The sequence below is a fragment of the Stegostoma tigrinum genome, chromosome 13 (genome assembly GCF_030684315.1).
Source record: "Stegostoma tigrinum isolate sSteTig4 chromosome 13, sSteTig4.hap1, whole genome shotgun sequence".
Lineage (NCBI taxonomy): Eukaryota > Metazoa > Chordata > Chondrichthyes > Orectolobiformes > Stegostomatidae > Stegostoma > Stegostoma tigrinum.
In genome coordinates this window covers 36,437,930-36,464,930 of record NC_081366.1, presented here as the reverse complement: position 1 = coordinate 36,464,930, position 27,001 = coordinate 36,437,930, and the positions used below count along the sequence as shown (strand labels likewise).

The 27,001-nt window shown below is 40.9% G+C and overlaps 1 protein-coding gene across 1 annotated transcript; it reads right to left on the bottom strand.

The window, feature by feature from the left end:
• Window positions 1–1,701: 1,701 nt before the first annotated feature.
• nme5 (NME/NM23 family member 5) lies at window positions 1,702–27,001 on the bottom strand. Its single transcript, XM_048543555.2, has 5 exons — window positions 26,637–27,001; window positions 17,550–17,755; window positions 16,948–17,048; window positions 4,578–4,696; window positions 1,702–2,799 (listed from the first exon to the last, which is right to left on the bottom strand). The coding sequence occupies exons 1-5, from the start codon at window positions 26,763–26,765 to the stop codon at window positions 2,722–2,724; spliced, it is 633 nt and encodes a 210-aa protein (XP_048399512.1). The 5' UTR covers window positions 26,766–27,001; the 3' UTR covers window positions 1,702–2,721.

The window sequence follows — 27,001 nt, the reverse complement described above, 5'->3', positions numbered from 1 at the left end:
ATGAAGGGACTGGGAGCATTCTGGCGAAGTTTGCTGATGACACAAAGATAGGTGGACAGGCAGGTAGTACTGAGGAGGTGGGGAAGCTGCAGAAAGATTTAGACAGTTTAGAAGAGTGGTCCAGGAAATGGCTGATGAAATTCAATGTGAGTGAATGTGAGGTTTTGCACTTTGGAAAAAAGAATACAGGCATGGACTATTTTCTAAATGGTGAGAAAATTCGCAAAGCAAAAGTACAAAGGGATCTGGGAGTGTTGGTCCAGGATTCTCTAAAGGTTAACTTGCAGGTAGAGTCCGTAATTAAGAAAGCAAATGTAAAGTTGTCGTTTATCTCAAGAGGGTTGGAATATAAAAGCAGCAATGTGCTTCTGAGACTTTATAAAGCTGTAGTTAGGCCCCATTTAGAATACTGTGTCCCACACCTCAGGAAGGACATACTAGCCCTGGAGCGTGTCCAGCGGAGATTCACACGCATGATCCCTGGAATGGTAGGTTTAACGTACGATGAACGGCTAAGGATCCTGGGATTATACTCATTAGAGTTTAGAAGGTTGAGGGGAGATCTGGTAGAAACTTACAAGATAATGTATGGTTTAGAAGGGGTGAATGCTAGGAAGTTGTTTCCGTTAGGCGGGGCGACCTGTGGGCACAGCCTTAAAATTAGAGGGGGTAAATTTAAAACTGAAATTAGATGACATTTCTTCAGCCAGAGAGTGGTGGGCTTGTGGAATTCATTGTCACGGAGTGCAGTGGAGGCCGGGACATTGGATGCCTTCAAAGCAGAGATCGACAAATTCTTGATCTCAGAAGGAATCAAGGGCTACGGGGAGAGTGCAGGGAAGTGGAGTTGAAATGCCCATCAGCCATGATTTAAATGGTGGAGTGGACTTGATGGGCCAAATGGCCTTATTTCCACTCCTATGTCTTATGGTCTTAATTCAGTCCTTAAGAATTACTTCCCCACTGGAGATTACTGACTAGATTGTAAATTCTTAGTTAATGCTGCACTCCTTTCTTGAACAGCTGTACCACCTTGGATGTCCACCAGCCTTCTGCCAATGCCTCTGTGATTCCTTCACACCGTCTCCCCTATCACTCACTCCCTCTCTCTTCCTTCCTACTCTCTCCCTCTCCCACAATCCCTCCTCTTCCCACCATCTCCCTCACCGTCCCTCCCATACTACCTTCCCTCCCACTATCTCCCTCCCACATTCCCTTCCCTTTCCCTTCTCCCACAATCTCCCTTCCCCTTCCCCCACAATCCCTCCCTTTCTTTCCCCCTTCTCCCACAGTCTCACCATTCCCTACCCTTTTACCTACACTCCCTGCCTTTCCTACCCCCATCTCCCACACTTCCTCCACCCTTAGCTTCTTTCTCTTGCACACACCCACTCTCCCTTCCCTCTTTCCATGCCATCTTCTACACTTCCTTCCTTCTCCCACACTGGTTCCCCTTCCCACACTGCTCCCACCGCCACATATTCCTGCTCGTCTCCTACACTCCCTGCTCCCCCATACACTCTGCCCACCACCCCCACCCCCACCCCTGATGCTCTCCCTCCTTCGCTTCCTGTTTACCTCTACCCTTTCCTCCCTTCACAGAAGTAATAGGCAGCCTGGTGGGATTACAACATGCACTGCTCATTATTTATCATCTTGTAGGAACAAGGGCATTGTTTATTTCAAAGGCCTTAATGTGTTATTAAAATCAGTACAAGAGTAAGTGAACAGCAGTTCAAGAATCCGTTTTAGTCAGTGGTAAAGAAGGATTAGGACAACGTGGCTCCACGTGCTTAAAATGCTGCTGGGTACTCTCTGAAGGCTCAGGAACTGTTTGGCAGCTCTCTGTAGTTGGGACTCGGGGGAAAAAAAAATCACTGAATTTGTTTCATACAGAAAGGGTTTGGACTCTGAAGAAGCTTTGTGGACTGTTACTGCACATGAGATTTGGGGCTCCAGGATATTTATGAGCAGTATTTGCTTGGTGCAGCCCTGGAAGAGGAGGTCATAGAAATTTACGACAAGTCCCATCTTAATGGAGCCAACGGCAAAGGAGGTGGAACTATGCCTCTAAAAAGGTGCTGGAATACAGCCTCAGAAATCCAGTGGAATATTGTCTCAGAAGACATGACTGAACCACTGGTGATCGGTTGATGAGGCAGTCTGAGTTGGAATAGCTTTAAAAAGGGCAGGGGCTAGATTGTCAATGTAAAGATTTGAAAGCTCCTGTGATGAGGCCAATATTTTAAACAATATTTAATGATCTATGTTGTCACTTGTTGGGTTGCTGAGCAATCCATGGGATTAGTGTTGTCTGCTTCTGCTGTTTGTGCACTGTTCAACCACAGTTTATTTGTTAAGACAAATTTACATGTGCTAATTCTGTACATTTACAACTTACACTCTAATATATTGTACATTGTGTAACTTTTCTACCCTTCCATATTAACATTAATTTTAATTGTTTAAAAACTGTAGGATCCTGTAGCTTTATTCTCTATGCAAGTCCCTAAGATTTCATAAATTGTCTACTTCAAGGTAAAGGGTTACACCATATAATGCATAAGTTTGACAGCCTTGTCCGGAATCATTTGAAAACTTGAATTATCAGTAGTTTGCAGTGAGTAAGTTATTGTCGTAGCACACTTTTCCTGATTTTTTAAAAAAAGGTGCTTTTTGCTTTTCCACCAACTATCTTTCTGGCTGTGAGAGTAGCCATTTTCATTGCTCTTCTGCTGTACCTTCATGGATGTGTGGTTTGTTTGGATTATTTTCAAGCAACCAATCTGCAAGCCAGGTCTGTGGGAGAAAATAAAGTTTGTACAATTATATTAAAATGAAAATTTACTTCATTCTTTAAACCATTATTATCCTTCACAGATATTAATATGATGTATGCATGTGCGAGCCAATGAAGCCATTTCCAAACCACTTTAGCATCTAGTTTTCCTATTTTGGGATGGATCAGTTTAATCTCTTCTCAGAATAGCATTTCCTACTGCACCTGGTGTACAAAGCATCCTAATGGCCAACACGTTGATGCCAGTCATCAAGTATCTCTCTTCTTTAGTCCCATTTCCCAGTGCTTGATTTGTTGTTTTGTCACTCAGGGCACATCAAATGATCATTGAAATGCTTCTTAAATGTTATGATGATTCCCGCCTCTACCACCTTTTCAGACAGCGAGTTCCAAATACTCATGACCCTTTGGGTGAAAAGCTCTTTCTTAAATGTCCTCTAAATTTCCTGCCCTTTACCTTAAATCTATGCCCCCATGATTTTTGATCCATCCACTAAGGGGAAAGGTTTCTTCCTATCTACTCTATCTACACCCCTCACAATTTTGTACACCTTAGTCAGCCTCAGCTTTCTCTGCTCTGAGGAAAACAAGTTGAATCACACAGCCAAGGCAATACCCTAGTGAACTTTTCCTTCATTCCCTTATGTAGTCACATCTTTCCTATAGTGTGGTGACCAGAACGCCACACAGTATTCCAGTTAGGGCCAAATTAATATCATGTGCACCTACATCATAACCTCACTGCTCTTGTACTCCCTTGCCTTGTTAGTCCTCTCACCTCATGCCTTTCAGGATTAAACTGTTCAATCCATCTGGTCAGCCCATCATCCAAGGCTTTTCTCCTTGCTATGTACATCATCAATTTTCATGTCATCTGTAAACTTACTGATCACTTTTGTGATATTCACATCTAGATTATTAATGTACACAACAAACACCAATTCAGAATTCTGTGGAATGCCAGTAAACACAAGTTACGGAAACGCCTTTCACACATCACTCCTGCCTTCTACCACAAAGTCAATTTTGGATCCAGTTTGCCAAATTGCATTGGGACCAATGGACTCTTCTTGACCAGTCCATGCACAAGACCTTATAAAGAAACTTACTGAAATCCATGGAGACTATAGCCATTGCACTACCCTTATCCATACATTTAGCCACTTCCTCAAAATACTAATTCAAACCTGACAGACATGAGTTCCCTATAACAAAGCCATGCTGACTATCCTTGATTAATCCTTGTCTCTCCAAGTGGAGATGGATTCTGTCCCTCAGAATGTTTGTCTGGTAGTTTCCCTATGACTGATGTTAGCTTCACTGGCCCCTAGGTCACTGGTTCTCCCTACCACCCTTCTCAAATAATGTTACCAGATTAGCTGTTCTTCATTCCTTTGGCACGGTCCAGGGAGGATTTGCAAATGAATGTCAATGGCATTGCCACGATTATATCACCCACTATCAACAGCCTGGGAATTACCGTTGACCAGAAACTGAAATGAACAAGCCATATAAATACAGTGGCTACAAGAGCAGGTCAGAGGCTAGAAATACTGCTGCAAAACCTTGTTATAACAATTTAGAACAGACCAAGATAATGCAGACCTTACAATAGTCTGAAAATCTAGTATTAACAGTTGCATTTAAACAGGGTATAAATGACTAAAAAATATTATTTATGTCCAGTTTAAGTAGAATAAAAAAATTCTAGGTGAACAGGAATGATTCTACAAGCAATCAACCCATGTATATGATTCATTAACTCACAAGTACTTACGATAGGGTCTGTGGGTTTTTGTTTGCAGAGTTCAGTCAGTCCAGACAACAATGTAGGATTTACAAATCTGCTCAGGTATGTTATTGCATCCTGTGCACTTGACATGTGGTCAACAGTAGCTGTAAATGATCAATTATCAATGTTTCAGCTCAATTTTTAAAAAACGTACAGCAAGATTTCCTTCAAAAAATCCTGTTAGAACGTTTTCTACTTTCCTGCTGTCCCTAGTGGGGCTTCTAAGAAATTCACCTTCATTTTTTTAGCTTATAGTCTTTATAGACATGATGCTTGCTAAGATGATAAACAGCAGCTAATATATAATTTCAGAGATAGTAGGGATTGCAGATGCCGGAGAATCTGAGTTAACAAGGTGTAGAGCTGGATAAGCACAGCAGGCCAAGCAGCATCAGAGGAGCAGGAAGGCTGACATTTTGGGCCTCGACCCTTCTTCAGAAAAAAATATATAGTACTCCTTTTCATTCAAACAGTGTGGATATTTTACAATGGCTTTCTCCCTCAGAGTCTTTTCCTTTACTTCTCATGAAATCATGAAGTTCCACACATTTCCTTCATTACCTGACTCAAGCTACAATTAAATGCAGGCCTGATCAACAGGCTGTTCAACTGTATAGACCATCGCAACTTATTAGAGAATCTGCTTTCATTTGGCAATGTTGCACACACATTTCTAGCAGTCACAGATATCTTCCGAGCCCAATCAAAACACATGCCGCAGCTAATTCTGCAAGAATCAGAGTTTTAGCTGGCAATTAACTCATACACGTGGCACAGCTGCAAACCTCAACCTCTCAAAGCTGGCACAAACTGCCAACTATTCACATCACACCAGTCAAACTGATTGATACCCCTCTTTCTCTTTCCCTCTCTCAATAAAGCAAGATGGTCCACAATCAGAGGTATACCATGCAGTGCCCCTAAGAGGCAGTTCAAACTAAAACGGATGGCATTTTTCAATGACAGGTTCATTACTGAGGTATAGAGATATTGAGCATCGCTAAGGTTCAGTTAGCAAAACTTTGTTAAGGTTGTGCAGGACTTTGGTGAGGCCTGTTCTGGAGGGTTTAGTCCAATTCTGGTCACCCTGTTATAGGAAGGATATTATGAAGCTAGGGAGGGCTCAGAAGAGATTTACCAGGATGTTGCGAGGAATGGAGGCTTCAAGTTATAAGGAGAGGCTGGGACTTTTTTCACTGAAACAAACAAAGTTGAGGGGTGACCTTACAGAGGTTTACAAAATCAGGAGGGGTATAGTTAAGTTGAATGGCAGGTGTCCTCTCTTGAGGGTGGGAGATTTCAAGACTGGGGGCATATTTTTAAGGTAAGTGGAGAAACATTTGAAAAAGACATAAAGGTCATTTTTGTTTACACAGAGCGTGGTTAGTGTGTGGAATGAATTCCAAAGGAAATGGTGCATGTGGGTATAGTTACAAGTTGAATGAGCAATGTTTGGAGGGATATTGGCCAAGCGCATGCAGGTGGGACTAGTTTAGTTTAGGACTGTGGCCGGCATGGACTGGTTGCGTCCATGCTGTCTGACTCTATGGCTCTACTCATTGAACAATCTGCTAAACGTTCACCATCACCTCCGCCCCCTTCTTGCAGCTTGCCTTCCTCACCAATGATCTCTATTCGGTCTCAAAGCAATACTGCACTCCAAGGGGAATGTCTACCAGTGTATCCATATCTGAGAGCAACTGACTTATGCAGAAATCTTGAAATAAGTAAAAACTCCTTGAGCATCTGTCATTCCACTCCCTAGTAAATGTCTTCAACAGTCGACAACAATATAAAGTATGAATTACTTGTTGAATCAAAGCAAAAGTTAATAGTAATTGACCAACAACTTAACAAAATAATTTATGATCCCTTTTAACAGTACTGGTGAGAAAGCGATATTAACACCTTCACCATTATAGCGGCCTGTGCAACTTGCCCAAAGTGCACCTAGGACGGGTACACCAGTTTGGAGGTCGAAGAACATACTGTCTGAAAAAGCATACAATCAGTCGTCTGCAAGATTTGAACCTCTACCTTGAAGCTATGCCAAGGCAGGTTATTTGCATCACTTCCTGTGGTGGATCCAAGTTGGTTTCTTTCTCCAATTTAAATGACAGAAATATGGAGCAAAAAATTACAATAGAAATTGTCATGACCGTGCCTTTTAAAAAAATTTTAATGCGTTTTAAAACTGCGGATTGAAATGAAAAAGAACTGTTTTAAACCAGGAATTTAGAAAGGTCATTGCATGTTTTGAAAGCATAGAATTTGACACCTATTGTGAACTCTGTTTGTGTAGCTGTGGGTTCCAACAATGTGCAGACAAATTGGAGTGGAAGGGTTGTTTACAAGTGGTCAGTAATGACAAAGATCCTCTGCCTCCCAAAAACTATGTGACTGGTTATTACTGAACAGCCTTGGGCTGTGAACAAAACAGAGAAAAAAATAGTCAGACCAGAACGGAAACCAGCAGATTTGCAACTGCCAAAAACTCTCTCAGTTCTTTACAGTAAGTCAGTTTAAACCTGAGAAAACCACATTATCTTTCTTTCAGCAAAATCTCCCTGCTATAGGAAGGATGTTGTGAAACTTGAAAGGGTTCAGAAAAGATTCACAAGGATCTTATCAGGGGTGGAGGGTTTGAGCTATAAGGAGAGGCTAAATAGGCGGGTGTTATTTTCATTGGAGTGTCGGAGTCTGAGGGCTGACCCTATAGAGGTTTATAAAATCAAGAAGGGCATGAATAGTAAATAGCCAAGGTCTTTACCCCAAGGTGCAGGCAGGGTGGGTGGTCCAAAGCTTGAGGGCATAGGTTTAAGGAGGAGGGGAAAGGTTTAGAAGGGACCTATTGTGCACTTTTTTCACACAGAAGGTGGTGTATATCTAGAATGAACTGCCAGAGGTAGTGGTGGAGGCCAGTACAATTACAACATTTAAAAGACATCTGGATGGGTATATGAATAGGAAGGGTTTAGAGGCAAAATAGGCCAAATGCTGGAAAGTGATACTAGATTAATTTGGAATATCTGGTCGGCATGGACGAGTTGGACTGAAGGGTCTGTTTCCATGCTGTGTAGCACTATGACTCTATGAGTTTAAAAGCTGCAAGATGAGATTTTGAATTGAATTTTTAAGTCAGAGACCTTCCATGAATGAACTAGCCACCCTGTGTCTCGTATAAACCAGTGGAAGGATTCGGAAAAAAGGAAGGTCAAGAAGCAACTTTCAGATCAGCAAGAACCAACCACAGAATCTTGTGAACAAAGACTACCAAACTGATGTTCTAGTTCTCCCTCCCTATGTGCTTTTAAAACCCCTGTTTGTACATGAGTCATAAAATATAGGAGAGAATTCAGCCATTTGGCCTATTGAATCTGCTTCACCATTTGATCATTGCTGATATGTTTCTCAACCTCATTCTGCTGCCTTCTCCCCAAAACCATCAATCTCACTAAACAAGAACATATCTACCTCTGTCTTAAATACATTCGATGACTTTGCCGCATTGCCACAGAGGTCATGGATGCCAACAATGTCATCCCTACAATTCTGAGGCTGTGTCCTCAGGTTGTAGTCTGTCTTCTACTGGTGGAAATGTCTTATCCGCATCTACTCTATCCAAGCTGTCAACATTCTAAGTTTCAATGAGATCCCCCATCATCCTTCTCAACCCCATGGAGTACAGAACCAGAGTCCTCAACCACTCCTCATTAGACAAACCCTGCATAATCAGGATCATTCTTGTAAATCTCCTCTGGATTCCTCTCAATGCCAGCACATCCTTCCTTAGAAGTGGGTGCCAAACTCCCCTTAACATTCCAAATGCAATCTGACCAGAACCTTATATAGTCTAAGCAGTACATTCCCTGCTGTTGTCCTCTAGCCCTCTTGAAATGAATGTTAATATTGTAGTCGCTTTCCTAACTGCCATATGAACCTCCATGTTAACCTTAAGAGAATCCTGAACGAGGACTCCCAAGACACTTTGTGCTTCAGATTTGCAAAAGCATTCCCTGTTTAGTATACACCTCTATCTTCCTACCAATGTACACAACCTCACACTTTCCCACATAGTATTCCATCTGCCATATTTTGACCCACTCTCCTAGCCTGTACAAATCTTTCTGCAGCCTCCCTGCTTCCTTTCACTACTTATCCCTCTACCATCTTTGCATTCATCTTAGCAACAGTGCCCTCAGTTCCTCCATCCAGATCATTAATGTATAACTTGAATGGCTGTGGTCCCAATACTGTCCACAGCAAAGCTCCAATAGTCACCACCTGCCATACTGAGAGAGACACGTTTATCCCCAATCTCTGTCTTTAGCCAGTAAGCCAATCCTCTATCCATGTGATGGGCTTTTATCTTATTTAGCAGCCTCTTGTGTGCTACCTTGTCAAATGCCTTCTGGAAATCCAAATAGATCAAATGCATTGGTTCTCCTTTGTCTAACTTGCTCGTTACCTCCCCTAAGAATGCCAAAAGATTTGTCGGGCATGACTTTGCCTTGACGAAGGTGTGCTGACTCAGCCCTATTTTACCATGCACTACCAAGTACTCTTCAATCTCATGCTTATCAATGGACTCTAAAATCTTCCCAATGACTGAGGTCAGGCTAACTGGCCTATAGCTTTCTGTCTTCTGCCTCCCATCCTTCTTAAACAGGGGTGTTACATTAGCCATTTTCCAGTCCTCTGGGACCCTCCCTAACTCTAGTGATTCCTGAGAAATCACCACCAATGCCTCTACAATTCCCTGAGCTATCTCCTCTGCCCCCGATTCTCAAAGCTCTGGTACGTTGTTGGTGCCTTCTGCTATGAAGACTGATGCAAAGTCCCTACTCAGTTCTTCCATCATTTGTTTTGTTCCCTGTTCCTCCTTCGCCAGTTTCATTTTCCAGTGGTCCAATGCCCACTCTTGCCTCGCTCTTGTCTTAGATATCAATTAAAAAAAACTTTTTCTTTTATATTACTAGCTAGCTCACCCTCACATTTCAGCTCCCCTCTCCACTCCCATTGCTTTATTTAAGTTACTGTCTGCTGGTTTTAAAGGCTTCCCTACCTCCTGAAAATCATATTCATCTGTCTGTTTAAATAAGGGGAGTTTATAAACATTGTTACCTCCGATTTTCTTACTGGCTGCACAGGCCTCGAGGTCTGAGTGCAAGACCATTTCCTGAACCAGAAATTAATGCAACTATTAACATGTTAGTGCTGATGACCATGTGCTGAACATTGGAGTGGTTGCACACACTGCTTCGAGTGAAAGTTGTTTGTAATTTAGTTAAATCGCTTATCTGTAGCTACAACCCAATGACTTGAATAGTGATTTCTTATTAAATAACTGAAACCTGGATCTGAAAATCAGATAGTTTGGGGATGTTGTGTCTTTCTTTCAAACAAAAGCTTTAACTTTTTTATAACTCCTGGAATACTGGGGCCTGACTTCCAGTGAACTACCTCTATGAGTCATGATAATGTCTGGAGACTCTTGGCTGGGATTGGATCATGTTTGAAACAGAGGCAACGAGGATTCAGATGTATCAGTAAATGAGAAAGGCAAAGGAAAACACCTGATTCTGTAGTGTACTTAAAATATGGAAATGAAGGCTGTTGTAGGGCTGTGGTAGTGACCCTACCTCTGAGACAAGGGGCCTGGGATTCAAGTCCCACCTCCTCCAAATTTATCGAACTGATTTGGATGAGAATATAAAAGGCATGGTTAGTAAGTCTGCAGACAGCACCAAAATCGGTGGCACAGTCGGCAGTGAGAAGGTTTTCTAAGATTACAAAGGGATCTTGATCAAATGGGCCAACGGGCTGAAAAATGGCACATGGAGTTCAATCTGGATAAATGTGAGGTATTGCATTTTAGTACAACAAACAAGGGTAGGGCTTATACAATTAATAATAGGCCCTTGGGTATGGTTATAGAACCTCGGGATTCATGTACATAATTTTTTGAAATTTGCGTCACATATAGAGAGGGTGGCTAAAACAGTGTTTGGCATGCTTGCCTTCAGTGCTCAGACTTTTGAATATAATGGTTGTGAAGTCATGTTGAAGTTGTACTGGACATTGATGAGACCTCTTCTGGAATACTGTGTCCAGTTCTGGCGCCCAGTTGTAGGAAGCTGGAGATGGCTCAAAAGAGATTTACTAGGATGTTGCCGGCTATGGAGCGTTTGAGTTTATAAGGAAAGGTTGGATAGCCTTGGACTGCTTTCAATGGCATGTAAAAAGTTGAAAGGCGACCTTATGGAAATTTATAAAATAATGAGGGATATAGATAGAGTCAACGGCAGTTGGCTTTTCCCAAGGATAGGGGAATTTCAAGACTGGGGGACACATTGTTAAGGTGAGAGGAGAGAGATTTAAAAAAGACATGGGCAGTAATTTTTTTCCACAGATGGTAGTTCGCGTATGGAATGAACTTCCTGAGGAAATGGTGGATGTGGGTACAATTGCAGTGATTAAAAGACATTTGGATAAGTACATGAATAGGAAAGGTTTGGAGTGATATGAGTCAAGAGCAGGTAGGTGGGACTAGTCCAGTTTGAGATTATGTTCAGCATAAATTGGTTGAACTGAAAGGTCTGTTTCCATGCTCTACAACTATGTGTAGTAACATTGCTGAACAGGCCGATTAGAGAATATATAAAACAATAGAACTGGAAATAGCAAAGGAGTTCCTGCAGGTGGCAGAGTTGTCCCTGTAATCTTAAAGAACTTCCAAAACCTCGTAAGTAAACTGGAGTGGCATTGCCTGACAGAGCTAGAAAGGCAGAAATCATTAAGAGTACTAGCACAGCACTTGTACTTAGAGGAAATAAAGAGGAGGCGGACTATTTTGGATAATGGAACACTGGATCAGGTGACATTCAGTAAGAACTGAGATGGTTGGAGCATTAGGAGAGAATGAAGAAACTAAAAACTGAAATGAATTAGAAGCTAAAGAGAAAGGGAAGTCAAGCAAACAATCATACAGTTGAAGCAGGAGATGTTAAATACTAAAATAGGTCCAGTGGGGAGAACCTGAGTCAGAATTTGAGGTATAGTACAGAATCTTTAAGTTTGCACAGGTCCTCCCAACATTTGAGGGAAAGGATGTGCAGGTTTTCTTCACATCAATGGAGAAAATGTATAGTTAAATGAACTTGGCAAAACAAAGGACTGACACTGCCTATGCAGAATAAAACGGCAGGCAAAACACGGGGAACTTATGCTTCATTGTCACAGGCGGTTTCTCTAGAGAATGACACGATGCAGAAGACTGTATTGTCTGCATACAAATTATTGCCTATAGGGAAGGCTTTCAGAATTTAAGAAATCAGCCTGGGCAAACCTGTATTGAATTTAAGATGGCTCAGCAAAGTAATTTTAATTCGTGGACATGAGTGTTAGAAGCTGAAATCACATATGAAGCTCTTTGGAGAGTTTATTCTCTTAGAGGAATTAAAAATTCACTACCTTGTGTAATAATAACCCATCTTGAGGAGCAAGAGATTGCAACTGCTAAATAGGCAGCAATAATGGCTGATAATTATAGGTAAATTCATAATTTTCACTTTTTTCCCCATTACCTGCAAATTTGAAAAAGGAGAAAAAAAGTGGAAAAAAGGAAGACCAGTTGCCAACATAGGAGAAGGATACCTGGGAATGCCTCACAATCTCTTCCCCAGATCAGAAAGCAAGTACTGAGGGCAGAGGTGAAAATTGTAACAAAGTGGGACACATATGTTGAGAATGCTGGAATGTATGAGGAAACCTGAGATTTACTGGAGTTCTTAATGTGTTTGAAAATGAAACTCTAGGAGAAAAAGGCGAGTGATCAGATTGTAGCTTTAACAAAAACTGAGAAACCAGGGGTAGATACTATTGAGAGCGTAGATATAGTACATAGGGTAGCAGAGAGGTATGAAGGGTTTTAATCAAAAGGGAAAATAACATCTTGTCCTTCTAAGGAAGTATCCAAGCCTATAAACTATTCTAAGGATACACTCAAACTGTCTTATCACAGAAAGATTTTGTTTTCCCTCCAGAATGTTCAATGAAAGCCAAAATGTTGGTAAATGGAACAGGTAGAAAGTAAATCTCAGTTTCATCGTACAAAATCCAAACGGGATGAAGTTTGTTTCTCTGAACTAGAGGTAGATAAGAAATTAATTATGGATGGATTGACTTACTTCTAGCAAATGACTTGGCAGGAGTGAAAGTCGTAGCTTCACCTATAATGTAATCCAGAAGCTATTCTTTTAGGGATGATCACAGCTAGGGTAGTGGTGGAAATGTTAACTCAGCTTTTTACTCATTGTGGGCTGCCAATTGAGATGCAGTCTGATCAGGATCCTAAAGATTTCCAGGAAATAATTAACAGTTCGTTATAAAACAATTGAGGTACCATCCACAAACACAGGAAGCTTTGGAAAGGTACCATCAGACTCTCAAAACCATGATTAAAGCAGATAGATACAAAAATCAAAACAATTGGGACAGTGGATTATATTTCTTACTATTTGCTACAGACATTCCCCAATTGGATTTAGACCATCTCAATTGGTTTATAGTAATGAGATTAGAGGTCCATCAAAATTTATTAGGGAAAAGTTCTTGAATCAAAAGGATGAATCCTCAATGTTGGGTTACATATCTATATTTCTGGAAAGACACATAGAAACAGGAAAGATAGCACAGATATCATAAAGAGATATTGTGAGTAGCAGCAACCTTATTGGCTGAGCTCAGGAAAAGCAAATGGAGAACAAGTGGAAACAGATTCAGTACATGCTGAAAAAGCATTGATTTGAACCTGGTCTAAACAGTTACAGTTCACCTAAAGTACTGGTTCCTAAACTAGATGGCTCTACTTGACAGTTTTTGGCTGCTGCATACTAGCTAGGTTTTCTTCTGGTCTGACTCACTTCTGTCTGTCCTGTTCATAGCCAAAACTGTGTAACCACCTGACATCCAATCACATGGTTATTAGCAGGCAGAGGAACTTTGTTTTTGATATCTGATTACCAGTTCACACCAATCAGCTTCATGTGTTAAAAAAAACCCTCAGCTATACTTTGTACAGATTACAGAAAGGTGAATATAATCACAAAGACAGACTCACACCCAATTCCATGATTGGAGGACTGCATTATCAGGACTGGCATACTGAAGGGGCACTGGCAAGTGCCATTAACTTGCAGGACTTAAAAGAATTCTGCTTTTGTTATATTAAATAGGCTATACAAATGTTAATTGATGCCAGAGATAGTAGGAACTGCAGATGCTGGAGAATCTGAGATAACAAGATGTAGAGCTGGAGGAACACAGCAGTCCAAGCAGCATCATAGGAGCAGGAAAGCTCGCGTTTTGAGCCTAGGCCCTGGTCAGCTTTCCTGCTCCTATGATGCTGTTTGCCCTGCTGTGTTCATCCAGCTTTACATCTTGTTATCTCAGTTGATGCCATTTGTGTTAAAGAATGCTACAATTATATTCCAGAGGCTTATGAATCAAATTCTAGCTAGAGTTCATAACTGCTTAGTGTATTTGAATAATGTTGTAATATATTATGAAACATGATAACAGCACTGAGACAAGTTGAAAACGAGTTTTATCAATTACAGTTGACAGTGTAATTAATTGTCTAAGTGTCATACAGTTGTAATAAATTTAACCAAAAGTGCATTTGGAAATGCAGGAGTATATATCTAGGATATTTTGTTGGGCAAATGTTGCCAAAAACAGTGAAACTGAAGGCTCCAATAGAAATTCCTATTTCTAAAACTAAATGAGAAATCATAAGGTTTTTAGGAATGTGTGGATTTTACCAGGAATTTGTGCGTAATCTCAGTTTGATAGCTATGTCTTTTAACAAACTCATTAAGGAATCAAACAAAAGTGGTAATGTTAGCAGAATATCAAGCAGCCTTTGAGAAGCTGTAAGTAATCTTAATAATAAATGAATGATTGTTGGCTACCCCTGACTTTTGCAGACCTTTTAAAATGGCAATTGATGCCAATGACTTAGGGGTAGGAGCTGTCTTGTTACAGAATGGTGAGTCAGGAATAAAGAAGTCAGTGGGCTACGTCTCTAAAAAATTAAATCAGTTTCAGAAGTAGCACTATAGTGGAAACAAACTTTGGTGATCGTGGTTACCTTTTCCACACTTTGAAGTCTTTATATGACATGATAACAATGAAATGCTAATTTATACTGATTACAATCCACTAACCTTCATTGGAAAGTTTCAAAATCAGAAAGTGATATTATTTAGATAGAGTTTTTTGTTACAACCATTCAACATAAAAGTTATTCATACTACAAAAGAGAGAACGATATTGCAGATGCATTGATCCGAATATAAAATGTTCCAATAAGTGAAAGATATAATGCATATTAAGATTGCTTATGTTTGCTGAAGGGTGCATGAAGAATGAATAGAAGCAAGTTTGTGTTTTGCTTCTTGTAAATCGCATGTTTTGTAATGAAACACATTTTGAAATGGCGTTTCATATTCTTAAGGGCAAAGACAGGTAAAGGCTGTGTCCTAGATAACAAAGTGTGAAGCTGGATGAACACAGCAGGCCATGCAGCATCTCAGGAGCACCTGACAGGGGGCTGGGGAAAGGGTTCTGAAATAAATAGGGAGAGAGGGGGAGGCGGACCAAAGATGGATAGAGGAGAAGATAGGTGGAGAGGAGAATATAGGTGGGGAGGGGATAGGTCAGTCCGGGGAGGATGGACAGGTCACCTCCCCACCTATACTCTCCTTTCCACCTATCTTCTCCTCTATCCATCTTCGGTCCACCTCCTCCTCTCTCCCTATTTATTTCAGAACCCTCTCCCCATCCCCCTCTCTGATGATGGGTCTAGGCCCGAAACGTCAACTTTTGTGCTCCTGAGATGTTGCTTGGCCTGCTGTGTTCATCCAGCTTCACACTTTGTGATCTTGGATTCTCCAGCATCTGCAGTTCCCTTTTTCTCTAAAGGCCTTTTATTTTAGTGCTTTTTAAGCAAACTATGGCTAGAAATGTTCTGAATACCAGGTATTTACAAGGATGGCTGCAAGTATTAAAAGCATGGAATTTGATACCTTGTGTGAACTGTTTGTAACATTGCAGTTTTCTGCAAAGTGCAGATGTACTGAAGCTGAGGAGTTGTTACAAATGAAGCTGATTGGTGTGAATTGGTAGCCAGATATCAATAGCAACAGTCCTCTGTTTGCTGAGTGATTGGTTGTCAGATAGCTATGCAACTTAGGCTGTGAACAAGACACAGAAATTAATCAGACCAGAAGAGAAGAAACCGGCAGGGCTGCAGCAACCAAAAATAAACCACTCAATTCTCTGTAGAAACCAGTTTAAACCTGACACAAACCAGCTCATCTTTCCTTCAGCAAATGCTGCAACTTGTGACTTTGAATTTCACAAGTCATAGATCTTTCAAAAGTGAAACAGCCACCCTGCACCTTTTGCAGACCAATGGAAGGTTTGGAAAAAGGAAGGCTGAGGAAAAACCTTCAGATCAGCAAGAATCAACCCAACAGATCTTGTGAACAAAGACCATGGAATTTATTTTTTTCAGTTCTCCCTCTAGCCCATGTATTTGTTTTCCCTTGTTTATGTCCATGGATAAGGGGTAGTTTATAATGGATTTAAAGTTTTAATTTTTAGAGTTTAATAAATTTATTTTAATTGTTTATGTTCAGCCAGAGTCTAATGACCTGCAAGAATTAGAACAGAAACCCGATCCGTGTTTTCAATCGACCTAGGTCTGAAAATCGGGTAGTTTGGGGATGTTGTGTATTTCTTTGAAAAATTTTACACTTTGTGATGGCCTTGGGAACAGTGGCTGTTGATTTCCAATGTGCTACCCCCATGAGGTGTGACAAAATGTATTTGATAGTGACCTGAAAGAACAATGCACTGGATTTCTTTTTCCTGTTTGTCATCCAGTATAATGCTAAAATCTGTAGGTTGAAATATATTTTTAAAGGTTACACACAAATTTAAATAGCCCATTCATTTATTTATGCAGAGTTTACACTAACATTAATGACAGATCCCAGAAACCAGAGTGTGTTTCTTTTTGCTGAATGGCCAGGCCTTTAATCTATTGCAGGGAAACTCTACACATTTTCATGAAACATTCAATTTCTTACCATTTTTAAAAAAGTATGTCAATACAGTTCTCCATAACATCTTATTCAAATGAAACCCATTTGGGTTATTTTGCTTGTCATTTTGGCACCAAGAGATAAAACATAAAAAATGTGACAATGTTTGCTATTACATATATCAAACTAAAATGAAGACTATAATTGAAATTAAGAATAGCCTCACCATATTAAAGACTTACTGTTAGGAAAAATTAACCGTATTTCCCTCTCTGCTGCAGAGGAGGTCTCGCTACCATGGACGGCATTCCTTAGCTCATCCGTCCCATATATCGCTCTTATACTGGAACAGACAGACATTGATAAAGCAGGTCAAATGGGTTTTTTTTTTAGCTTTTTTAACATATAAAACAGTGACAATATTTTTTAAATAGAAACTATATTCAGCATTTTAAAATGTTAAGGAATTTATCAAAGCTGCTCAAATGTAACTAAAAAAAGCTTTCAGCTCCTAATGACAAAAGCTTTTTATATATAACTTATTGAATTTATCATTAAAGAGACCCAAACATCATTTGCAACTGAGGAAATTACATTTAGCCCACTTTGTGTTCAAATTTCAAAGCTGTTGTCGGGGGATAAAGAATCTTAGCCTACCTTCCACCCAGTTAGACATTAACAGGATCATATCAATTATATAATTCACTTTTCCCTGACTAGATTAGATAAGCCAACACCCCACTCACCTACACTACACAAGTGCTCCATCATTGTGGAACTATGGACGTCCACTACAGCAGGCCACAGACTTATCATGTACAAGCTACACTTCAAGATCACTCACCTGCCTGGATGAGTTTCTTTAGCTTTTACACTATTTGCAGGTCCAATCAACTCCCTCCAGAATGCTACAGCTTGATTTCTGGCAATAACCATGGCAATTGTTGGTCCTGAACTCATGAATGCTGTTAAACTGGGAAAGAATATTTTTCCATAATGTGCTGCATAAATTTCACTGCACAGCTCTGGACTCAAATATACTTTCCTTTTCTGTAATGAGAAAAGCAAGTTCAGGCAATATCATACATATTTTAAAAACGTGAATTGATGACTAAATAAGTGCATGCTGTTTTTAATACAATAAGATAATTACTGACAAGAAGTAAGTTTGAGATGTGTTTGTAGCAAAATATGTTTCCCTGATCTTGAATCAATGTCAAACAGGAACGCATCTATCTTAAATTAAACTTAATCATTCTTGACATCTCAAACCAAAACATACTACTTTAAACAAGTGAAAAAACCCACCACCAGCACATTTCTCAATTTCTAATAAGGTGGGTTTGATCCTATTTCCCTAGTCAGTAAAAGTTGAATGAGCTAATGTCCTTCAACCTGTGCCATAAAAAAATTTCATTGACTGGTCCTAAATTTCTTCTCAGTATTTCAAGTTGAGGTTTCAACAGTTGCCTTTCCCTATTCCACGCACCATGCAGCTGGTTTCCCAATTTATATTCTGCCCAACTACAACTATTATGTACAGCTCTGTACTATAAACCCTTGCTACCAAAGTTGTTTCTTATCTCTTTACACGAAGGATACAATTACCTTTCTGGTTCCCAAAAAATCCTACACTAATTTTAGTTTGGGTGTTTACAAAAGAGTTTTGAGTCAATTTTTACACCTTATGCTAATCTATTTAAAAAAGTGGGGCTGATACAATTAATGGTAGGCCTTTGGATGGTATTGTAGAATAAAGGGACCTAGGGGGGCAGGTACATAATTCGTTGAAGTTTGCGTCACGTGTAGACAGGGTAGTTAAAAAGGCAACACAGTGTGGAGCTGGAGGAACACGGCAGGCCAGGCAGCATCAGAGGAACAGAAATTTTGACATTTTGGGTTGGGACCCTTCTTCAGAAATGAGGGGGAAGGGAGCTGGGAATAAACAGAGAGGGGAAAGGTGGGGCTGGGAAAGGTAGGTGGAATGATGATAGGTGAGTGCAGGTAGAGTGTGGTGGGGGTTGGTCAGTGGGATGGGTGGAACGGATAGGTGGCAGAGAAGAAGGACAGCTTGTGTCAGGTCAAGGAGGTGGGAGGGAGGATGGGTGGGGCTGGGGAAAGGCAGGTGGCGTGAAGATAGGTTGGATGCAGATAGGGGATAGTGGGAATTGGTCAGAGGGAAGGGTGGGGTGGATAGGTGGGGAAGAAGATGAACAGGTTGTGTACAGGCGAGGAGCCGCGCATCAGACCGGGAGTGGGGAGATTTTAAAACTGGTGAATTCTACGTTTAGGCCATTGGGCTGTAGGCTCCCGGGGTGGAATATGAGCTGTTGCTCCTCCACTTTGCAGGTGGCGTCATTGTCACGCTGGAGGAGGCCCAGGATGGAAATGTCACCAAGGGAGTGGGAGCGGGAGTTAAAATGGCTGGTGATCAGAAGGTTGTTGTCGTTTGTCGCATACAGAGCACAGATACTCTACAAAACGGTCCCTGAGTCTAATCTTGGTCTCACCAACATAGAGGCTGCAATGTATACAACAGACCAAGTTGGAGTGTGCGTAGGTGACCCCCTACCAGATATGAAAGGTTTGCTTTGTGCCTTGAATGGAGGTAAGGGGGGAGGCATAGGGGCAGGTGTAGCACATCCTGTGGTTACAGGTAAAGGTGCTGGGGTGGTGGGGTTAGTGAGGGGGTATGTGGAGCAGATGAGGGAGTCGCAGAGAGAGTGGTCCCTATGAAAGGCAGGTATGGGTGAGAGGGAAATATCTCATTGGTCTTGGGGTCGATTTGTAGGTGGTGGAAGTGGCAGAGAATGATACACTGGATGTGGAAGTTGGTGGGGTGATATGTGAAGACCAGGAGGACTCTCTCTTTATTTTTGTTGGGGGGAGGGGGTTTGAGGGCAGAAGTGCAGAAAATGCAAGAGATGGGGTTGAGGGCATTTTTGGTCACTGGAGGACATCTGAGATGTCCAGAAATGGAACACTCCATCTTGGGAGCAGATGCAGCAAAGGCAGAGGAAGTGTAAAGTCAGGGACCATTTCGTAGTGCATCTGCACTCTGTACACAATCATTGACAAAATCTTCAAGTCACCAGCCATTTTAACTCCCCCTCCCACTCCCTGGGTGACATGTCCATTCTGGGCCTCCTCCAGTGCCACAATGACACCACCCACAAACTGAAGGAGCAGCACCTCATATTCTGCTTTGGGAGCCTTCAACCAGATTATCTAATCATAGAGTTGACCAGTCTTAAAATCTTCCCACCCCGGCCTCATTCCATGTCCAACCCTCCCTCTCATCTCCACCTCCTTGATCTGACACAACCTGTACATCTTCTCTTCTACTTATCTGCCCCAACCATCCCACTGACCACCCCTTACCACTCTCTGAGAAATTTCTGAAGAAGTGTCTAAGCCCGAAACGTTAACTTTCCTGCTCCTCTGATGCTGCTTGGCCTGCTGTGTTCATCCAGCTCTACACCAGGTTATCTCAGATTCTCCAGCATCGGCAGTTGCTATTACCCCTTACCACTCACTATCTGCATTCATCTATCACCATTCCACCTCATCTCCCCAGCCCTACCCCTGCTCTCTCTATTTATTTCTCAGCTCTCTTCCCCCTCCCCATTTCTGAAGAAAGGTCAACATGAAATGTCAACTTTCCTGCTTCTCTGATTCTGCCTGGCCTGCTGTGTTCCTCCAGCTCCACACTGTGTGGTCTCTGACTCCAACATCTGTAGTTCTTGCTATCTCCAAATGGTTAAAAAGGCATTTGGCATGCTTGTCTTCATTGCTCAGTCCTTTGAGTATAGTACTTGGGAAGTCATGTTGAGGTTGTACAGGACACTGATGAGACCTTTTTTGTGGAAAGTCCACTACAGTGGACCACAGGTTTATCTCATACAAGTTAAACTCCAATATCATTCACCTGCCTGGATGAGTTTCTTTAGCTTTTATACTATTTACAGGTCCAATCATATTGTGTCTAGCTCTAGTCACCCAGTTATAGGAAAAATATTATTAATCTGGAGAGGGTTTTGAAGATGTTTGCTAGGATGTTGCTGGGTATGGAAGGTTTGAGTTGTAAAGAAAGCTGGATAGTCTGGGACTTTCTCCACTCGAGTGTAGGATGTTGAGAGGTGACCTGATAGAAGTTTATAAAATAGTGAGGGGTATAGACAGAGTCAATGGTATTTATCTTTTCCCTAGAAAGGGAAATTTCAAGACTTGGGGGCATGTTTTTAAGGTGAGAGGAGAGAGATTTAAACAAGACATGAGGGCCAAATTTTTTTTTTTTACACAGAGGGTGGTTGACATGTGGAATGAATTTCCTGAGGAAGTGGTGGGTGCAGGTACAGTTACAATGTTTAAAAGATATTTGGATAAGTACATGAATAGGAAAGGTTTGGAGGAATATGGGCCAAATGCAGATCAGTGGGACTAGTTTAGTTTGGGATTCTGTTCGGCCTGTACTGGTTGGACCAAAGGGTCTGTTTTTCATGATCTACAACACTATTCTCCATTACTTTCTGTACGCCTTATTTCCTTTGTGTATTTCCTCTGAGTGCTATCTATTCAGTTTGGTTCTCTAAGATAAAATGAAAATGATACAGGTATTTGTCATAAGCCAGCCTTTTCTTGCTCATTTAAAGCAATATAGCTTGAGACATTCAACAAGCCTGATGCTTTCCTTATACTTTGTGACAACTCATTAGGGTAAACACACTACGAATCATGCCCTGCTTTGCCTGGAGTTGTCACAAATGTTAAATATTTTATTAAAGTAGACCCAGGTTAACAGACAACATGAACCAGATCTCTGGAGTAAGCAGGAATTACTGATTATAGCAAATAAATGGACTCTGGCTATAAGTCAATAACTCTGAACAGTTAACATTTAAGTTTACTAGCTAAAACGACTATCCTTCTGATAAATCTCCCTGTACGTGCATATGCAGATGGACAGACAAAAAGTATTGTCTAATGGATAGAGGATAGACTGGGGAAACAGTTTAATTTTCCTTGTCCACAGGGCTCACGAAGATGATCCTTTTGTCATGTCAGGACTTCTTGCTTCTCAATCTTTTTTCTCCAGGTACTTTCACTTGCTTACGGGAGGCATAGAGCAACTGATTCATAACTCATAACTCTGACTTATTGGTTATCGGCAGTAGCTTACGGCTGCAGAGGAAAGGTTTTTGTAATTGACATCTGGTTATAATTCCACATATCATTTGATTGACTACTTTTTGCCAATCAAGTCTCATTTTGTACAAAAACAAAAAGTGCTGGAGAAACTCATCAGGTCAGTCAGCATCTGTGGGGAGAATACAGAGGTAACACCACAAATCGAGTGACTCTTCATCAGAATTATGGGAAAAGAAAAGAAAAGGACCTAACTCTCACATTCAGATCATTGTTCCCAAAAGCTTCCCCTGAAACATGTTCAATTCTGCACTACACCAAAATTTAGACGTAACAGTTTTACCTTCCTCATTGGGATAGAAACATGTAGAAGAAAGTTTTCTATTACACATTTTAAAGAATTTTTCTCCATCTTTGCCCTTTCACTTCTTCTATCCCAGCCTATTTTGGAGTAATTGGCACTCACCTCACTACTCTATAACTCCTGCATCTCTCAGTATTTAGCCTGCAAATTTTGCCCACATCTCTTTCCCATTCTTTTGTGACATAAAATATGAAGCCATTATTGTACTAACTCCTCTACTGTTCCTTAATTCTAAACATATAAATCCAGTCTTTGGCCTTCGACTACATCACTCAATCATATTTAGTTGATCAATTCTGCTGCTCTCCTTTTCTTTTGTATCTTTCCTGAATACATCATAGCAAGAAATACTAAGTTCCAAAATTTCCCTTTTTTGAGTTATGTTCATCATTCTCACTATATTATGTTGGACTTGATAGGATTAATAGAAGATTTTACAGTAAAGGCAAAGACTGTAGGTAGCAAAGACTGTAACATGATGTTATGTAACATGATGTTACATCCAGTTTGACAGGGAGAAGATCAGATCTAAGTCTGTTACTTACAAATGACATAACAGCAATTATGTGGACATGAATGCTGAGCAAACGAGACTGAATAAAGGATACTTGAGTAGGGGATTTTTCAGTTCAGAAACAATGTCAGACTTTCATTGAGATATTTCAGAATACCCTGAAAGAAACATTCTAAGGGAAGGACCCATCATCCATGGTTAAGGAAAGCATAATTGAAGGAAAAGGCTCAAAGAACAGTAGCAGGTCAGATAATTGGATAAAATATGAAGAATGCTAGAGAATGACCAAGTGATTAATAAAGGGGGGAAAGGGTATGAGAAGATACTAATTAGAATTGTAAAAAGGGATTACATGAATCTTCACAGAACCCCTACAGTGTGGAAACAGGCCCTTCACTCCAACAAATCCACACCAACCCTTGGAGCATCCCACCCAGACCCATCCCCTATAACCCACGCACCCCTGAACACTACAGGCAATTTAGCATGGCCAATCCACCTAGCCTGCACATCTTTGGGCTGTGGGAAACCAGAGGACCTGGAGCAACCCCGTGCAGACATGGGGAGAACATGCAAACTCTTACAGATAGTTGCCTGAGGCTGGAATCAAACCTGGGGCCCTGGCACTGAGAGGGTACAGTGTTAACCGCTGAGCCACCATGCTCCCCCTAAAAGCATATTTTCTCAGTACAGGTGTGAACCAGATGGGGTTTTCGTAATGGTAACTGAAGTGTGGCTATCAGTAAACAAGCTTTTAATTCAGATTTTATTGAATTTTCCAGCTTCACCATTTGCTGTGGTGGGGTTAGAACTGATGCCCTCAGAACATAGAAGATAGAACATAGAACAATACAGCACAGAACAGGCCCGTCGGCCCTCAATGTTGTGCCGACCTGTGAACTAATCTAAGCCCCTCCCCCTACACTATCCCATCATTATCCATATGCTTATCCAAGGACTGTTTAAATGCCCCTAATGTGGCTGAGATAACTACATTGGCAGGCAGGGCATTCCACGCCCTTACCACTCTCTGAGTAAAGAACCTGCCTCTGACATCTATCTTAAATCTTTCACCCCTCAATTTGTAGCTATGCCCCCTTGTACAAACTGAAGTCATCATCCTCGGAAAAAGACTCTCACTGTCCACCCTATCTAATCCTCTGATCATCTTGTATGTCTCTATTAAATCCCCTTTTAGCCTCCTTCTCTCCAATGAGAACAGACCCAAGTCCCTCAGCCTTTCTTCATAGGGTTCCAGACCAGGCAACATCCTGGTAAGTCTCCTCTGCACCTTTTCCAATGCTTCCACATCCTTGCTGTAATGGGGCGACCAGAACTGCACCCAATACTCTAAATGAGGCTGCACTAGCGTTTTGTACAGTAACTGCGTTGAACAATAGCTTGGGCCTTTGGGTTACTAATCCAGTGGCATCACCACTACAGCACCATCTCCTTTGAGTTCTACTCTTTCACTTATCTAAAAAAGAAAAAGAGTAAAGTGAATGGTAGTCATCTAGAGAATGAGAATGTGGAGTTAGTAGTAAATAATAAGGAAAGGGCTAATGAAATACACAAACATTTTGCTTCTGTTTTCACTGTAGGGAATACAAAAACATTCCAGTAATAACACTAAGTCAGGAGGTGGAAGGGAGAGTTGAACAGAAAAAATTATAATCACTAGGGAGGTGATGCTAAGTAAACTGTTGGATCTACAGTTGACATGTCCCCAGCTCCTGATGGACTTCGTCCTAAGTTTCGAAGAGGAAGTGGCTAATGAGGTAGCAGATGTGTTGGTGCTAAATTTTCAATTTATTAAATTCTAAGAAAGGTCCCATCAGACTGGAAAATAGTAAATGTGACAGTTTTAATTAAGATGGGAGGGATGTAAGAAACAGGAAACAATAGATTTGCTAGCTTGAGGTTGATTGTGGAGAAGGTGTTAGTATCATTCATTGAGATGGTCTTTGGTAGACACATTGAAAAACCTTCGGGAAATAAGGAAAAAGCAGCATTGTTTTGTGGAAGAGAAATTGTGTTTAACTAATGTACTGGTGTTTTTTAATGGAGTAGCATGTGACACAAGGCCATTGATGTCCAGTACTTGGATTTCCAGAAGTCACTTGACAAGGTTCAACATAAAATATGGTGTAGAGGCTAATATCTTAACATGGATGTAAGGTTGGCAGAAAACAAATCAGCCACAATATATGCAATTTGGGCTTTTCCTGATTGGCAGGACATGATGAACAGATTCCCAGAAGCCTGTGCTTAATCATCAGCTTTTTATCTTTTACATCAATGACTTAGAGGCAGGGAGTAAATGTGTGGTTGTTAAATTTGCAGATGACACAAAGACAGGTAGAAGAGCATTTTGTGAAGAGGTCATAAAGATGTTGCAAATGGATATAGTTGGTTGTTTGAGAGTGAACAAAAATCTGTCAGATGGAGTACAGTTTATGAAAATGTGAAGGCATGCATGTTGGGGGAAAGAATTTAAAAGGTGAGTATTACTTAAACAGAATAATTGTAGAATTTCAAGGTGTAGAGTGATCTAGGTGCATTCTAGTGCATGAGTCACTGAAAACTAGTATGCAAATTCAGCAAATAATCAAGGTAGCTAAAGGAATAGTATCCAATTTAGGACAGTAATTAAACATTAAAATTAGAGATATTATGCTTCTAGAGGGCACTAGATGGATCACACCTATAGTTTTGGTTTTCTTATTTGAGGAAGAATGTAAATGTGTTGATGACAGTTCACAAAAAATGACTGGATTGATATTTGGAATGAGCAAGCTGCCTTATGAGGAAAGGTTATATAGTCTGGGCTGGATTGGACTGGAGTTTAGAAGAGTGAGGGGTGATTTTATTGAAGTCTGTACGATCTTGAATTGTCCTGACAAAGGGGATGTGAAAAAGATTTTTCTCTTAAGAATGGGTGCAGAAGTAGGTGTTATGTTTAAATGTTGTGTTGCCTTTTAGGATAGAGATAAAGGACATTTTTGAGACAATTTGAAATTTTCTGCCTCAGATGATTTTTAAGAAATAGGTAGATTGATCTCATAGATAATGGGAACTGCAGATGCTGGAGAATCCGAGGTAACGAAGTGTGGAGCTGGATGAAGACAGCAGGCCAAGCAGCATCTTAGGAGCACAAAAGCTGATGTTTCCGGACTAGACCCTTGATCTCATTGCTTGATGTGAATCTAGGGTTCTGGGATGAGGGGAAATGTGAAATTAGAAAGACAAGCAGAACACCAACTGTCTTACTGGATGATAAAAAATACTTGGGAGACCAAATAGAACACATCTATTTCCAACTACTTGAGTTTGCATCCCTTCAGCCTTATTTTACCACACTGCATGCATTTAAGTACATGCAGTTCAAGCCCACATTACTCTGCTTCAGACTTAAGGAGTGTCTATTCTGAACTCTCCTTTCATATTGTTTATCTCTCTGTCTTCTGTATCCCGATCTTTATATCTAAAACAATCATGGTTCTATTAAGAACCAATTTGGGTTACTGAGGTGGCATTTCACTCTAGGGTGAAAATTCAATTTATCGCCGCCTCCGCTAATTATCCTGCTTTGTGGTGTTTGCCAAAACGTTTCAGAGAAAAAAAAGTAGCAAAATTTGTCAATTTCTTGCCCCTTACAGTACGTCTCTCTATCGTTTTGATATTTAGCGGCACCTACAAATTAAACGGTGAGACAAAACTGTGAATGATAAACTGAGCTCAACTTTTTTTTAAAAAACCAAAAACGAGAAAAGACCTCTCTCCGCTAAGCCCTTTAAATAAAAGTTGTATTGAGAGTAAAACATTCACACCCAGAATCCTACGTGTTGTGTGTGGGTCTGTAAAAGCTGCACTGACTGGCAATGCCCGGGACAAACCACGCAATGTACCTGAAGAATGGTGAACCCAGATCGCAGAATGATATCCTCAATTTCGTGGGCGTTCTCGATGGCGTCGGGTTTGACGAGAGCGAGTGTGCTCTCCACATAGATCGCTGCAGCAGCCTGCTCTCTGTCCATAGTTCAGTGCCCGCTGTACAAACCGCACGATTGGGGGAGCACCACTGCAACGGCAGCAACAAAATGAGAATCCTAAAATGACTTTTACGCTTGCTACTTGCGTCGGTGAGTCCAACAGCCGTATAAAACACGACGCAAATTTCTCTCATTGCCCTTGTCTACAATTGGTTGCTAAGGAACACGGTCTTTCTATCCCTCTCCCAGGAGACTTTGCAGAAGCAACTGATCCCCTATCC

Coding starts and splice junctions, on each gene's coding strand:
- nme5 (XM_048543555.2), bottom strand. CDS start 26,765: ATGGACAGAGAGCAGGCTGCTGCAGCGATCTATGTGGAGAGCACACTC. Junction 17,756..26,636: donor CTGGGTTCACCATTCTTCAG/GTACATTGCGTG, acceptor TTCTCATTACAG/AAAAGGAAAGTATATTTGAG. Junction 4,697..16,947: donor ACGGTTAATTTTTCCTAACA/GTAAGTCTTTAA, acceptor GATCATTTACAG/CTACTGTTGACCACATGTCA.